The 16596-nt window shown below is 38.7% G+C and overlaps 1 protein-coding gene across 3 annotated transcripts in view; it reads left to right on the top strand.

Annotated features, from left to right (window-relative positions):
• The first annotated feature begins 1478 nt into the window (after positions 1–1478).
• INTS2 (integrator complex subunit 2) overlaps positions 1479–16596 on the top strand; it is a 51805-nt gene continuing 36687 nt past the window's right edge. Inside the window, exons 1-9 of one of the 3 annotated variants that reach the window (XM_043482261.1) lie at positions 1479–1567; positions 2951–3257; positions 4137–4275; positions 5959–6061; positions 6904–7017; positions 8666–8796; positions 9033–9206; positions 11760–11986; positions 13664–13789. In XM_043482261.1, the coding sequence (XP_043338196.1) occupies positions 1558–1567; positions 2951–3257; positions 4137–4275; positions 5959–6061; positions 6904–7017; positions 8666–8796; positions 9033–9206; positions 11760–11986; positions 13664–13789 (1331 nt within the window). In that variant the 5' untranslated portion in view covers positions 1479–1557. Of the gene's footprint in view, positions 1855–2950; positions 3258–4136; positions 4276–5958; positions 6062–6903; positions 7018–8665; positions 8797–9032; positions 9207–11759; positions 11987–13663; positions 13790–16596 lie in introns of all 3 variants that reach the window. The other 2 variants (XM_043482279.1, XM_043482270.1) reach the window with 2 other exon arrangements.

The following is a 16596-nucleotide window of genomic DNA, read 5'->3' as shown; positions in this document are numbered from 1 at the left end:
GCTACAAAGTTTTGCCTTATCCGCCATATTCACCTGACCTCTTGTCACCTGACTACCACTTCTTCAAGCATTTTGACAACTTTTTGCAGGGAAAACACTTCGACAATCAGCAGGAGGCAGAAAATGCTTTCCAAGAGTTCCTCAAATCCTAAGGCGTGGGTTTTTATTCTACAGGAATAAACAAATTTATTTCTCTTTGGCAATAATGTTTATTTTATTTTATTTTTTAATAATGTTCATTATGATTCCTATCTTGATTAATCAAGATGTATCTGAGCCTAGTTATAATGATTTAAAATTCATGGTCAGAAACCTCTACTTTTTTTTTTTTTTCCAGAAACCTCTACTTTTGCACCAACCTAATATAAAGTGAAGAAAGCTGAGTGCCGAAGAATTGATGCTTTTGAACTGTGGTGTTGGAGAAGACTCTTGAGAGTCCCTTGGACTGCAAGGAGATCCAACCAGTCCATCCTGAAGGAGATCAGTCCTGGGTGTTCATTGGAAGGACTGATGCTGAAGCTGAAAGTCCAATACTTTGGCCACCTCATGCGAAGAGTTGACTCATTGGAAAAGACCCTTATGCTGGGAGGGATTGGGGACAGGAGGAGAAGGGGACGACAGAGGATGAGATGGCTGGATGGCATCACCAACTCGATGGACATAAGTTTGAGTAAACTCCGGGAGTTGGTGATGGACAGGGAGGCCTGGTGTGCTACAATTCATGGGGGCGCAAAGAATGGGACACGACTGAGAGACTCAATTGAACATAAAGTATGAAGTACTTTATTTCTGTAAAATACTTTTGTTTCAGTACCTCGCATAATATCTGGTGAATAGAAGGTGTTAAATACACATGGATTGAACCAGAAACCAGAAATATTATGCAAATATATAAAGGCTAGAAGTTCTTGGTCTTCTGTGTGGTCCAAACTCCTTTGAGAAGTTGTTGACAGTTTTGGACCCTCTTTCCAGAAGCAGCTCAAGAATTCACAATTCGGCAGGGATTCTAGAGAACTCCTGAAATGCCATGCATCATCCACGAAAGATCTATGCTTTCTGAGAACCCAAAATAACGATGTTTAACTCATGACTGTGTTTTGAGATGAAGAGCAGAATAATGCTTCAGAGTTAGATTACTTTTTAAATTCTCCTGCAAACCCCAGGATTCTAGAACTGCGGTGCTGGAAAGGCAGAAGCAGAGATGGAAAGCTGTAACTGGTTCCATTTGGCCGTTCTGGCCAACTGAACAGTGGGCCAACTTGAACATTTTACATAACGCTGTCATTTGAATGGCACAGTAATCCGGTGATGATGACAAGGCAGCGCGAGGAGCCTTAATGATTTAGCTAATGGGATTCAGCTGGTATGCTCTGGAAAGGACACTGGAAACAGCACGACCCTACGCCTTCCAGGGTGAAGTGGCGCGAACTGAGGCGGAGGAAGGGGCGGGGCCGCGCACGCGCGCCGCTGCGTCACCGCCGACGCCTCCGGGTGTCCTCTCGCAGCCAGCCTTCCTCTCAGTCCAGTACGGTGGCCGACCGGAGCCAGACGCTGGGGATGAATGAAGGTGCTGCGAGCGGGTGGAAACAGTCTCCTCAGCTTTCCCGTCCCTGCAGTCCAGGCTCTGCCTTTGCGCGGTGTCCCCATCCAGCCCCCGTCGCACCGCCGGCCTGACTGATCCCGACGTGTGGGGTTTTTGGTGCCCAGGTCGACTCAAGGCAGAGCTATAGGGCTGGGGAAGCCGGGTTCTCGCCTAGGCCCAACCTCGGACCGCGCTCTCGATTTCTACCGCGCCCCGCCTGTAGGGCGCGGAATCCGGGTGGGGTCCCGGGAGGCCGGAGGGTAGACCTGAAGGTATGAGGCTCCCGCTTCTAAGGCCTCGGAGCGTTTCGGGGTCCGTGTCCGCCAGCGGCCCGACTTTTCTCCTGCAGAGGGACTGGTTGGTTCACGTTACGCCCGGGGGCGAGACCTATGAGCGCTCAGGTCTCCTCGCCTCTGCTCTCTCAGCCCGCCCCTCTGTTAAAAGGCCAGCTCCTCTTGCTGAAAAGCAGAAGGTTTCTGCCCACGGCTCTTGTTACGCATGATTCTGCTAGTCTGTAGGTCTCAGAGGGGATGGCTTTGGCTACTAACTTTTTTGTTTCTGATTACTCTTGAGAAGTGCTCAAGTGGGATTCAGGATTTCTCCTTTCTGCTAGGAGCTAATTGCACCTCCGCAGCTGTTTTCTTTTCTCTTTTTTTAAACCTAGCAACATAGGGGATATAGGATAGAGTTCTGGTCTCCAGAGCTTTGAAGCTGGCATAGCTTCTGGCTGGTGAGGTAGTTTACCAGTGCTTCTACCAACTCGTGGAGGGTGGGAAAGAGAAACGTAACAGTTCTTTACATGTGCTGGGTAGGCATGCGAAACTAAAGAGGTATTGAAGACTAGCATTGTTAGTTATGCTGTTCTTTTACTTTGGATTATGGCCCTCAGATGACTGCTATAGTGGAGAAGGTGTTGCACTGGGATTTAGTAGAGGAGGGTTCAGCTTTAGATTTTGCCACCGACTAGTAATACTCCTCTGGGCCTGTTACTTAATCTGTCTGGCTTTCCTATTCTTTCTCTGCAAAATGAGAATATTAGAACAGAAGATCCCCGAGGCTGGAAGACGTTAATATACTGTCTTCTTTCTCATTTTCCAGATGGCAGTAGAAGCATAGGGAGTTAGTAATTGTGCCAGGAATATTGCCAACATATAAGATAAACCACATTTTTAGAGTTTTTAAAAAGAGGGGCATTCGTATATGTGCAGTTACACCCCTACTTACCTTGCTTTAAAAAAAAATCCTTTAAAAATTTTTTTTATTTATTTTTAATTGAAGGATTTATAAGTATTGCATTTACTGTAAGACTTTACAGTATTGCATTGGTTTCTACCAGACATCATCGTTTTTTCTTTTTTTAACCACTAGGATCAACAGTGATCATGACCGAGTGTACAAGCCTTCAGTTTGTCAGTCCTTTTGCTTTTGAGGCAATGCAGAAGGTGGATGTTGTTCGTTTGGCATCTTTAAGTGATCCAGAATTGAGACTTCTCCTGCCCTGCTTGGTGCGGATGGCACTCTGTGCACCTGCTGATCAGAGCCAGAGCTGGGCTCAGGATAAGAAACTTATCCTTCGTCTTCTCTCTGGAGTGGAAGCTGTCAATTCTATTGTTGCATTGCTGTCTGTGGACTTTCATGCTTTAGAACAGGATGCCAGCAAAGAGCAGCAGCTTAGGTAATGAATATTGTATAATATGTGGGTTGGTATTTACTTGGATATGCTAAAAAAAAAAAAGGGAGGAAATCAATTTTTTTTTGGAGCTTTTAGGGCTTATTGCAGTGCATTCTTCCAAAAAAGAGAAGATTGGGACTCTAAACTTTGGAGAGCATTTTTTTTTTTAAGTTATTTTTTATTTATAATTAAAATTCTAGGATCATTTGAATTCTGTATTGTGAAATGTGCTGAGAACCTTGGCTGTATATACATTTGTATTCAGGCCTTCCCTGGTGGCTCAGATGGTACAGTCTGCCTGCTAATGGAGGAGATGCTGGTTCAACCCCTGGGTCGAGAAGATCCCCTAGAATCAGAGATGGCAACCCACTCCAGTACTCTTGCCTGGGAAATCCCATGGACAGAGGAGCCTGGCGGGCTGCAGTCCGTGAAGTTGCAAAAACAGTCTGAGCTGACTTAGTGACTAAACAAATGTTGCATGCAGGCTAAAATCATTAGGCCAGTTACTCTCAGTGGGAAGCGGATAGAGTAAGTTCCCCTAGAGCAAAAGGGTTTATTGGAGTCTCCTGGGAGGCTTGTTGAGCTTACATTGAGTTCCCCAGATTCGAGGCATACTTTGTCCCTCCTTGCCCATTGTGGATGGTTGTGAGCCACTGTTACTGATGGAAGTGGGGTGTTAACCTGTCAGTTATGATTGGAGTCTTTACACAGGTTGTGACTCTCTGAAATAGACAAAATAGTATTCAGAAGTAATACATTCATGAAATATATCAAAAGAATTCATACATTCTTTTGTAGATTATTTCTGTTAAAGATAGTTTTTATGCTTTTATTTCTGTGCCAGTGTCCTCATAATTGTTTTACACGTGTGTATTTTATTAGGCATAAACTTGGAGGAGGCAGTGGAGAGAGCATCCTGGTCTCACAGCTTCAGCATGGACTGACTTTAGAGTTTGAACACAGTGATTCACCTCGTCGATTGCGTCTTGTGCTTAGTGAACTGTTGGCAATTATGAACAAGGTGCATTTATTTTAATCACAGATCAAAATATGCATGATTTGATGTCTACACATAAGAGATAGAAACAGGCTCGACTTCCCTGGTGGTCCAGTGGTTAGGAATCTGCCTTCCAGTGCAGGGGAAGTTTGATTCCAGGTCAGGGAACTGAGATCCCAAATGCCAGGGGCAACTAAGCCCATGTACTGCAACTGCGACCTGATGCAGCCAAAAAAAGAAAAGAAAGGTAGAAACAGGCAGGAAGGCAGGCAGCTTGCATCCTCTTGGACACATATCCTCTTTGTTAATCAAGTGTCTTCCTTTCAAAGGCTTGAACAGATATTAAATGCCTCCTTTTGAAGGCTGTTTTATAATTACTGTTTTCTCTCATTTTTGCCTGCTGTGCATTCTCTATCATAAAGTGTTTTTTTTTTTTTTTGTCTGTATGGGATCCATACGATGATTTCTTAATAGATACATAGTTCAAGACTTGTAAATCACCAAAGTTGATAATAACTCTATAAGATATGATTTCCCCCAGAAAATATGTGAAGTATGTACATGATTCTTAAAAATGTGTGTGCTTCCTTTAGATACTGAGTGAATTACATACATCATACATAACTGAGTGGGGAATATTGAGGCTGAATTGGATGTGGGATATTTGGCTAGCCTCACTTACTAGATGACTGAATAGTTTCTGTGTACTAATGAAGGTTATTCAGCCTTTTGTCTCAGCAAAAAGATGTTACTTTATTTTTATTGAAGATTTGCAGTGTTTTATTTCAGGTGTACATAGAGGACTTTGGGTGATGATGGTTAATTGAAACTCTGAATTTTAAATTTGTGAATGTCAGGAGTTATCATACAAATTGGATCTTCACATTAAGATGTCTTATATGAGATGGGGCTCAGAATTTGAGAAACAGATGTTTTTTACTTTGAGAATCTCAAGGTCAGTTACTTTATAATAAAGTTTAATTTTATAAATTGTGGACCAATAAAACCTAAATTCTGTTTCCAAAAAAAATACCGATAAGGGAGAGATTTGCTTAGTTCTAGATAGTTTTTAAGATATGTTATAAATCTTTAAAAAAATTTTTTTTTAAGATATGTTATAAATCTTAATTTTTTTTTTCCTATTACAAAGTTATTTACCTCAACTCTTTTCCCCATGTACTCATACTCTTTAATTTTTTCTTTTTCATTTTCTTTTTTTCTTTTTCTTATTTTTCGCTGTGCCATGTGGCTTGTGTGATCTTAGTTCCCTGAATAGGGGTTGAACCTGGGTCCTTGATAGTGCAAGCATGAAATCCTTACCACTGGACTTCCAGGGAATTCCTGATAATCTTTAATTTTAACTAATATTTTCCTATATCTTTTTCTTAATGGCTCTAATGAAATAAGTGACCTAGGTAGCATTCCTAGTTCATTTCTTTGGCTTGTCTTTAACTTCAGATGTCTCCAAATATTTATGTAGAAATAAATTAGTCAGACTTATAGTGCATGTCTGGAATAGTAGTGTGACTGACTAATTGTGGTTAAGTTGGTACAAATTCATCCAGTCCTGCATAGTCTTCTACAGTATATTAATGGCTATTAAGAGACATGGTCTGTAAGCTCAGCAAATACTGCAAGCATAGTAAGGGATCCAATTCATTACCTGAAATTAAGAGAGCTCACCATTTTTCTTTCTTTCTTTTTAAGGTATCTGAGTCCAGTGGAGAATTTTTTTTTAAATCATCTGAGCTATTTGAGAGTCCAGTCTACTTGGAGGAAGCTGCAGATGTACTTTGTATTTTACAAGCAGGTACTGTAATGAATGCTAAGACATATTTCAGATGCAGTTAAATGTTCCTGTTAAACGATAACTGTGTAACTTCTTAACCTGGAATATTGTGTTATTTGAAAGTTCACCTAATTAAGTATATACCTGAAAAGTTTAGGTCAAAATGACTAATAGTAGCACAATGATTAAATAAATTATATTATTTCCATAGTAGAGTGCACTCTGCTGCCATTAAAATGGTGTGTATTTGAAGAACTTTAATCGTTTTGGAAAATGTTCACAATATATGTTAAATGAAAAAAGCAGGTGGCAAAATGGTAAGTAGAATAAAATCCCAGTTTTGTTAAAAGTACAGTGATACCCATATAGATTAAAATCAGATCTTGCAAATTACTAACTTTAAGTGATGGGATTAGAGCTGATTTTATCTTTATTCTTTGTGCTTTTTGTATTTTTTGGGTTCTTTATAAAAAGTGTGCATGATCAGAATGAGAAGATAGAAGATATAGAAATGCAGAGAAACTTTTCATGAAAGTAACTTCTTTGACTAACACCGTCCACCACAGCAGCGATGATAGTGTTCTGTATACTGTGTTCAGTACAGTAGCCACTAGCCACATGTAGTTATGGAGTACTTGAAATGTGGCAAGTGTGACTGAGGAGCTGATCTATTTTTAACTTAATTTAAATAATCACATGTGGCTAGTGGCTGTCCTGCTGGACAAGTCAGCTCGAGACTGTGAAAAGAAAGTACCTTAATTTAATTGCTTTTAAATAACATTGGTGAAATGTCAAAGATGTTTAATGTATAATACAATGAAATATCACTCCTTAGTAATAACACTGATTTTGTTTTCTTATAGAGCTCCCTTCCCTGCTTCCTATAGTTGATGTAGCTGAAGCCTTGCTCCATGTTAGAAACGGCGCCTGGTTCTTGTGTCTGTTGGTGGCCAATGTTCCTGATAGTTTTAATGAGGGTAAATGCAATTTTAAAGTGGAATATTGGGGACTTCCCTGGTGGTCCAGTGGTTAAGACTCCATGCTTCCAGTGGAGAGGGTGTGGGTTCGATCCCTGGTCAGGGAACCACGATCTCATTTGCTGTGCAGCATGGCCAAAAACAAAACAAAAGAAAACAAAACAACAACAACAACAACAAAAAGGGATATTAAAGAGATTTGTTTGGGCGTGTGTGAGACCTATTTTTTGAGCTAAGAGGAAACATTTATAAGGTTTTATCTGAGATTTTATTTTTTGAAAATTTATTAGTGAATGCTGTAGAAATGGGCTTTCCAAGTGGCTCAGTGGTAAAGAATCTGCCTGCCAGTGCAGGAGATGCAGGTTTGATCCCTGGGTTGGGAAGATCCCCTGGAGAATGAAATGGCACCCCACTCCAGTACTCTTGCCTAGAAAATCCCATGGACAGAGGAGCCTGGCAGTACACGGGGTTGCAAAGAGTCGGACATAACTTAGTGACTAAACAATAAACAGTTGTAGAAATACTGAGTTTAGAGAATTCAAAATTGTTTAGAAATTACAAATGTAAGTACAATGAGTATGCAGCGTTTTTTTTTTTTTTTTTTGCATTTGTCACCAGTGCTATAATAGGGAAGTAAAAAATATTAAAGACATAGAGGCTATAATTTCTGTGCTCATTGAACAAAGAGGAGAGGACATTTATCTGTGAAATAGCCAGAGGGTAACATGAGATATATGGATTAGAAATACCAACAATCAGACTTCCGTGCTTTAGCCTTATTGCTGTCATTTTGCAGAAAAGTATAGGGTAGAAATTGCGAAAAATCAACTAAAATTTTCACCTGTGTTTCAAACTGCTAGTGACTGAAGATTGTGGTTTGGGTCTGAGTGATATAAAAATTACATTTATTGAGCAAGATGTTTTGCGAATTGAGAGTCAAGGAGGAAAAAGCGCTAGATCTGGGGTTCATAATTTCTGACTTTGTGGCTCACTCTTTGTGTGATCTCCATCAAGGTACTTAACTTGTTACTTGTGAAATGGAAGTATTAATATTATTTTCTTTTTGTTTCTAAGAGATTTACTGGTTATTCCATGAAGGTTTAGGTTGACTTTTTCTCTTAGCTCTTTAAAGATGTTATTCTCTTGGCTATGGTCATTTTTGTCTCTGTTCCTCTGTATGTTTCTTTTTTCCCTCTGGCTACTTTTATTTATTTATTTTTTTATCCTTTCTGGCAACTTTTAAGATTTTTTTCTTCATCACTGGTTTTCAGAGATTGGATTATGATGTATCTTGTTATGATTTTGTGTTTCTCCTGCTTGGGTTTCACTGATTTTCTGGGTTTATAGTTTTCATCAAGTTTGGAAAAGTTTCTTCAAATATATGTTTGTCTTTCATTCTCTTTCTCTTTCTGAGACTCTAATTACAAGTATGTTGAACTACTTGATGTTCCACGGATTACTTCATTTTATGAGGCTCTTTTCACTCTGCTGGATTTTAACCAGTTTCTATTGCTATGCTTTCAAGTTTCCTGATCCTTTTCTTTTGTAATATCTAATCTGTGTAAATGAATGATTCTCAAGGCTGAAAACATTGATTCTGACATCTTACTTACAAAGCTTAAGGTAACAGAGGCTACTAAATGTTCAGTTTGTAGGGGCCTGATCAAAAATGGAGAACGACAAGATGAAGAGAGTCTTGGAGGAAGGCGGAGGACGGATGCTTTACGCTTCTTGTGTAAAATGAATCCTTCTCAGGCCCTGAAGGTCCGAGGCATGGTGGTAAGAGATCTTACTATTTTTATGAGACCAAAGCCTCTATTTTAGGACCAGGAACTTTTTTTTGAATCTTGCAGAGATTTGGAATTACAGTTATATACCAGATATATTACGTTCCTCTCTAGGTTTTTGTGCTTTGTGCTATGTCTTCCCCTAAACTTTAGATGTTTCAGATTCTGGATCATCCTGGCCCTTTTCTTTATGATACTGAGTTCAGTTTGTTTTCTTTGCTTTGTTAGGTGGAAGAATGTCACTTACCAGGTCTTGGAGTGGCTTTGACATTGGATCATACTAAAAATGAAGCTAGTGAAGATGGAGTGAGTGACTTGGTTTGTTTTGTTAGTGGTTTGCTTCTTGGAACAAATGCAAAAGTCCGGACCTGGTTTGGAACTTTTATCCGAAATGGACAGCAGGTGAGGGAGAAATGTGTGTTTAGGTCAAGGATCAAGCTATGTTAGTAGTTAGTAAAGGAGGAAGAAACACTTTTAGAAAGATGTCATTAGGCCAGTGGCTCTCAGACTTCTTAGTCTCAGGACTTCCTGAGATTTTACAGTAAATCATTGAGGACACAAAGAGCTTTTATGTTGGTCTTTATCTATTGATATTTACCATACTAGAAATGAAAACTGAAATTTTTGAAATATTTATTTAATTCATTAAAAAATAATCCCAATCTTATTAAATGTGACAACATTTTTTTAATAGAAAATTAATTTTTTTGCAAAAGAAAAATTTACCAAGTGATATCATTATACATTTTAGCAAATCTCTTTAACATCTGGCTTAATAGAAGTCTTTGGAAAAGCTACACTTTATACTTGTGGGAAAATGAGTAAAAAAAGTCTGTAATGTTGAGAGATTTCTGACTTTCTGGACCCCATGGAAGTATATTGGTCATCTCCAGATTTCTGGGTCAGACACATGAGAATTGCTATATTAGGTCATCACCATAAGTTGTTATTGTAGTCTATGAATCACATATATACACACACATGTGTAAATTATTGTGGTAAAATATATATATATATAGCCATCACCACTGTTCATTTTCAGAACTCTTTCATCATCTGATAGAAACTCTCTACCAATTAAGCAATAATTTCTCATTCGCCCTTCCTCTCAGTGTTGGGTAATCTCTCTTCTACTTTCTCTACCTATGAATTTGCCCATGCTGGGTACCTCGTGTAAGTGCAATCATACAATATTTCTCATTTTGCGTTTGGCTTATTTTTACTTGGCACAATGTTTTCAAGGTTCATGCATGTTATCGCAAGTGTAAGAATTTCTTTCCTTTCTAAGCCTAATATTTTATTGTATGTATCTACTACATGTATCCCTTTATTGATGAATATATATTATATTTTACAAGAGTTTTTAACTTGCAAAATATTGTACTTTTTCAAAAAACATCTCATGATAACTGTGAACAGAGTTCTGTCCCTACACAGAAACTAATAATGCAGAGTGGTTTTTAACTTGTTGAGGTCTGTGAACTTGACATAACAGGTGTACTGCTTAGATCCTTCTAGAGTCTGTTTTTTTATGCCATTAATTCACCATACTTTTCTTTATCCAAGTTCTTCTTATAATCCATTTGAAAACTAATTTAATTAATTAATTAAAAACTAATTTGAAAATTTGCAAGAGGTTGACATTTTTTGTGTACCTTGCATATTTCAGGCACTGTGCTAAGCTCTTGGTATAAGCCTCTTGTTTGTAATTATTCTTTGTGTCTAATACTGGTTTTAAAACAACATTTACCATATTTTACTCTGAAACACTCTAAAAATAACAACTTTTCCCGAGCCGTTTGTAGTTTAGAAATGCTTTCATACTTATCATCTTTGTTAGTTCATTCATCTAACAGATACTGAGTGCTTGATATATGTCAGGCATGATGTATCAGGCCCTCCTGAGTATGAGTAGATGTTGTCACTGCCTGAAGAGCTGTGGGGGTGACAGGCGTATAAACTCCTAGCTCCAGCAGTCCTGGGAATTAAATATTGTTAATCCAATATTAGTTTCCTTCTCATGTAAGGAAATTGGGGCTCAGAGAGGTTAACTTATGTATCTAAACGTACATAGTTAATTAATAGCAGGGCTGTTGTTTAAATCCAAGCCCCAAATCTGAGCACTTTGTACTTAAGACTCCACTAGTCTTTATGTGTTTGAAATCATCATTTACATGATATTTTGCATTTCAAATCATCATTCATTTAGTATTTTCTGGACAACCTGCCCAAATTAGGGTGAGCAGTGTTAGTGTTAGTTAATCAGTTGTGTCTGACTCTTTGCAACCCCATGGACTGTAGCCTGCCAGGCTCCTCTGTCCAAGGGTTTCCCAGGCAAGAATACTGGAGTGGGTAGCAATTCCCTTCTCCAGGGTATCTTCCCGACCCAGGGATTGAACCCAGGTCTCCTGCATTGCAGGCAAATTCTTCATCATCTGAGCCACCAGGGAAGCCCAGGGTGAGTAGAATATTTGTCAAATGATCCAGTGAGTTTGCTTGATGGATTAAAATGATATTCTGCAGTTATGACAGTCTCCTTAAATGGATCAGGGCTTCCCTGATAGCTCAGTTGGTCAAGAATCCACCTGCAATGCAAGAGACCCTGGGTTGGGAATATCTTCTGGAGAAAGGATAAGCTACCCACTCTAGGATTCTTGGGCTTCCCTTGTGGCTCAGCTGGTAAAGAATCCGCCTGCAGTGCAGGAGACCTGGGTTCGATCCCTGGGTTGGGAAGATCCCCTGGAGAAGGGAAAGGCTATCCACTCCAGTATTCTGGCCTGGAGAATTCCATGGACTGTATAGTCCATGGAGTCGCAAAGAATTGGACATGACTGAGCGACTTTCATTTTCAAATGGATCATTTACAGGTGTCTAACTGAGAGCTTTGTTTGAACTTCCTTTTGACTTAGTAAGTGCTCTATGCTTTCTTCCTTTTGTGGTCCATATTTCCTGCAGAGAAAAAGAGAGACCAGTAGTTCTGTCCTTTGGCAAATGAGAAGGCAGCTTCTTCTGGAGTTGATGGGCATTCTTCCCACAGTAAGAAGTACCCGCATTGTGGAAGAAGCTGATGTGGAGATGGAGCCCAATGTGTCTGTGTATTCGGGGCTGAAAGAAGAGCATGTTGTGAAAGCCAGTGCACTCTTACGTCTGTACTGTGCTTTGATGGGGATCGCTGGACTCAAGTATTCAATAATTTGATCTTTTACCTTTTTGTCATTTTACTTTCTTGTTTCTAATCCCAAGAAAGTGAGCCATGGGCCTTTTATTCAGAGGATTTGGGTTTTCTGTTGGGCTCAGCTAGTAAGTTGACCTATGTCAAGAAGAAAGTCCCAAGGGAGAACTTTCCTAGTTGGGATGTATGCATCTATTTTAGTCTGATCGTAAATAGAATTATATAGATATGGGAGGAGCCAGAGCAGTTTTAGAAACCTGTGACTTGCCCACAGCTTGACATGACTGTATGAATGATCTGAGAGGGATCCTTTATGTAACCTATACAGCTAGCTGAAGTCAATCTGCCCTGTTTCCTTTTACAACTGAGATCAAAGATTTTTCAAAGTTGATATATAATTATTAAGCACAAGATTTCTTAGACACAGTACTATATCTTTTTGATTAATGTCCTCAACTGTTATACATATAGTCCTCACTTTTCATGACTCCAATACATATGAGTTTCAGTTAACATACTTTAGTCAAATAACACTGCTCCCTCAACAACTGATGTATCAGTTGCCGTGATTCATTTACCAAATTCTTATTTATTATCATTAATCAAAGTACAAAGTTTATTGAAAACTTCAAGCCACATGTCATTGTGTGGAGGCACATTGTGATCAATGACCAATCACAGGGTTTCTTTTAAAGTCTTTTGGCAACTGGTCCATATACAACTATCACTCAGTTCATGAGCAGACAGCAAAGTTGGGTAGGAGTGCCGCCTTCTTGTCTCTCCATGAATAAACCCATGCGATATTTTGCATAAGTGAATAATTGAAAGAGGGAATTGGCCAATAAAAATGAAAGTGTAGCAAAGAAAGAGGAAGTGGTTAACAGCAGAAGTGACATTTGAACCAAATATAAAGAAATAGTTGACTGAGAATGTTGACATTTGAGAGGCCCTAGGTATTATAGCCAGATGAATTTGGTGAAGGTGAACTTGAGGGAAGTCATTGTGACCAAAAGGAAGAAGACCTCCAGAAGACTGATGGTAGCAAAAATCTTTGCATTATAGGAACTCAGGTATTTCATGACTGAGAGTACACAGGATGAAATGTTGGAAGCTGACCCAAACTTAGAAAGGAAGGGTATGATAATTCATCAAGGCCTAGAGAAGATGCTCACTCTATAAGTTATACAATGAAAAAATGGCAAGGGCTGTTTAAAACACTCTTGATAAATCTTATAAAGACAACACTTGAATTCCTGATGTTTCTAATATAATCAATTGTAGAATGCTATATAAATATTAGTTTTACTGTTTTAAAAAGTTTCCTTAGGCATTATAACCAACAGAGTTTGTAATGTCTTGACAGAAATTTTAAAGGTAATGGAACGGTTGTAATTTTCCCCACTGATTATTAAGGTCATGATGCAGTTTCAGCTTGCATGGTTATTTTTATGGTCCCATACTACCATGCAAAGTGAGGACTACCTGTATTTGTGTCTGAGGAAGAGCACTGGTTGCAAACTGAGCAGTTTTGCTTTTGACATCTTAAGATGTTATAGATTTTGTAAATAGTGAGATATCATTCCAGAGCTCAGGATTTGTATCTGAAAGGTTGAACTGTTGAGAAGTCCCCTCTTCTTCCTTCTCTCAACTGAAAAAACTAAAACCTAATAGTGTATTCATTTTTTAGACCAACTGAGGAAGAAGCTGAGCAATTACTGCAGTTGATGACAAGCCGTCCTCCTGCGACACCAGCTGGGGTTCGCTTTGTTTCACTCTCCTTTTGTATGCTGCTGGCCTTTTCTACACTTGTCAGGTACCCAACTATATAGTTGTTTTATTTTTCCAAGGTCTGCTTTTGTTTATTTATTAAAACAATGTATAGAATTAGTTAACTTACTGCAAAAATGGTCTAGGTATGGACATCGGTATTATTATTTAATAAAAGGGTATCACTAGCATCTCCTGTCTTCCAGTTCTTTTGTTTGTCTTTACCAAAGTTTCATATACATACATTTAAGGGATTCAAAGTAGCTCTTCAAGATTTGAGACAAATGGTAGTCCTGATTCCCTTTTGCCCTGTTTTCCACTTCCCTAGAGGCAGCTTCTTTCAGTTCTTTTAGGTGATTCTTTTGGTCTTGACTCCCACATCTTTATTACTATGTTTGTATTTGCTACATCCTGATTTTTTTGTTTTAGGAGTATTCGTTGAAGTCCCACTATGAGAGTGAGGAGTTAGTTCTCCTTCTCTCTGTCCTTAACCTTCTCTGTATCCTTCGTATCTCTCCATTCTCCCTGTACATAGTTATTATTATTTTGCTTTGATCAGTACATTATTGTTTATGTTACACCCTTGGGAGCTCAGCCAAGCGGTAGATGATTATTTTTCTTATGCAAAACATGTTTTTCCATTAAGAATTGTCCTGTTTGCTTTTGTTCTTTGTTTTTCATTTGCTTGGTGTTTTATGTACTTAGATTAATGCAGTTTCAAACTCTCTGCCAATCTAACCCTCCTCTCAAGATGTTCAGGCTCATTAGTTATTCTGTTTGTTTCGTTTTCTTGAGGCAGTCTGTCCTGAAGCGTTTTGACTCCCTCGCATCTGAACTGGTTGCCTCTGCACCAGATACACAGGTCTCATCTGGAATTGCATTTCACTATTATTCTGGGGACTCGCTTTAACTCTTCTTTGTTGGGTCTCCTATTTCCTGCATCTTATGTCTCCATCTTTTTTCATTTGCTCCCTCATTTTGCTTCTTTAGAGTGGGTATGTAGGAGGTAAATTATTTAGGGATGGGCTATTTCTGAAAATGTCTTTAATTTACTTTAACACTTGGTTGATAGTTTGATGGGGTATAGAATTCTAAGTTGGCAATAATTTCCTTTGAGAATTTTGAAAGTCTTGCTGTATTGTCTTCTAACTTCCAGTGTTACTGTTGAGGAATCTAGTAACATTCTGATTTCTGGTCCTTTTTTTGTGACTTGTTTTTTTAAAATATGGGAACATGAAGGATTAGCTTTTTGTTTCTAGGGTTTTGAAATTTCTGGGTGATGTGCTTTTGTATGGGTCTGTTTTTATCCTTTCTCCTAGGTATTTAGTTAACCTTTTCAACCTGGGAACTCACATTGGTCAATTGTAGGAAATGTCTTGAACTAATTTGTCTTTCACATGGATTTCTCTATTTGAAACCGCCTCTTGTTTTGATATTGGGCTTCCTGAAGTGATCATCTTATTTTCTTATTCTTTCTTACTTTCCTTATCTTTGTTTTGTTCTGCTTTTTAAAAAACAGCATTATTGAGACACAGTTTACATACCATAAAATTCACCCAGTTTAAAGTGTACAATTTAATAGGTTTTAGTATATTTACAAGGTTGTACAGCCATTACCACAATCTAATTTTAGAACATTTCAATCACTTCAAAAAGGTATTGCTCATATTACCTTTTAGGATTTTTTTCTCAATCTTCCATCTAGTTTTTAACATCTAAGAGCTCATTTTTATTCTTCTTATTTCTTCTTTATAGTGTCTACTGCTTCATGGTGGCATGGTTTCTCTGATATTACCCATAATGATTGAAGGGGTCTTATTTGTACTGTTTCTTTAAGTTTCTTTTTTTCTGCCCTTTTTTTTTTTTTGGTCTCTATTTTTCTCAGAGGTTTAATAATGCTTGATTGTTCATATTTAAGAGTAGGAGACTAAAAGGCAAGTTAGAACTTCTGAACGCATAAATGAGAAGCTCTCGGACTTTTCAGAGTCTTGGAAAAGACTGTTTTCTTGCCTGAGAGCGAAGGCCTGACAGGAAATCCATAAGCGAAGTTAAAAAGTGAGGGTTAAGGGCTGGGAGATCTCAGCCTGCATTGTTTACTTAATTCTTCTACTTTCCCAAAGGCGCTCCAGAAAGCCCTGGTTGTCCATCAGTTCAGCGATACCCTCTTTTACCTTTTCCAGAGAATCAGCCTTGTTTCCACTGAATGGAGGGTTGGTTTGGAGGGCCACTGCCTGTACAGACTGTCTACATTTAGTCTCTGTCTTCATTCTCACTCCCAAAACTGCCTGGAGGTGCCAGTTCCTGAGCCCTTTGGGGATTCTGTGGTGTAGTGGTAGATTGGTTTTCCTTCCTGCCAGTTTGGTGTTCTGCTTTCTTGTCTGCTTAGTCAGTTACTCCTCCTCTTCCTTACTGGCTCCAGCTTTCCAATACTTTGTGGTATTGTCCTTCATTATCATCCTGTGCATTTTGTGTGTTTTAAGAAAATCCCTTTGATGTAATTTGAGTGGTGTGTTTTAGGAATATGAGAAACTAAGTACATGAAAGGAAGTGTTTTCTCTTTACCTGAAGTAATTTCTTGTTTTAAAAAGTTTATTTTTGGGACTTCCCTTGTGATCCAGTGGCTAGACTCTGAGCTCCCAATGCAGGGGGCCCAGGTTCGCTCCCTGGTCAGGGAACTAGATCCCACATGCCACAACTAAGATCCTGTGTGGCCAAATAAATAAATAAAAATTTTAAAAAAGTTTATTTTACTGAAGTATAGTCAGTTTACTGTGTTGTGTTAGTTGCTGGTATATAGCAGAGTGATTCAGTTATATACTTATATATTACCTAAAGTAATTTCTAAGTGTTATC

The sequence above is a fragment of the Cervus canadensis genome, chromosome 1 (genome assembly GCF_019320065.1).
Source record: "Cervus canadensis isolate Bull #8, Minnesota chromosome 1, ASM1932006v1, whole genome shotgun sequence".
Taxonomy (NCBI): domain Eukaryota; kingdom Metazoa; phylum Chordata; class Mammalia; order Artiodactyla; family Cervidae; genus Cervus; species Cervus canadensis.
This window is presented reverse-complemented; position numbering and strand designations above follow the sequence as displayed.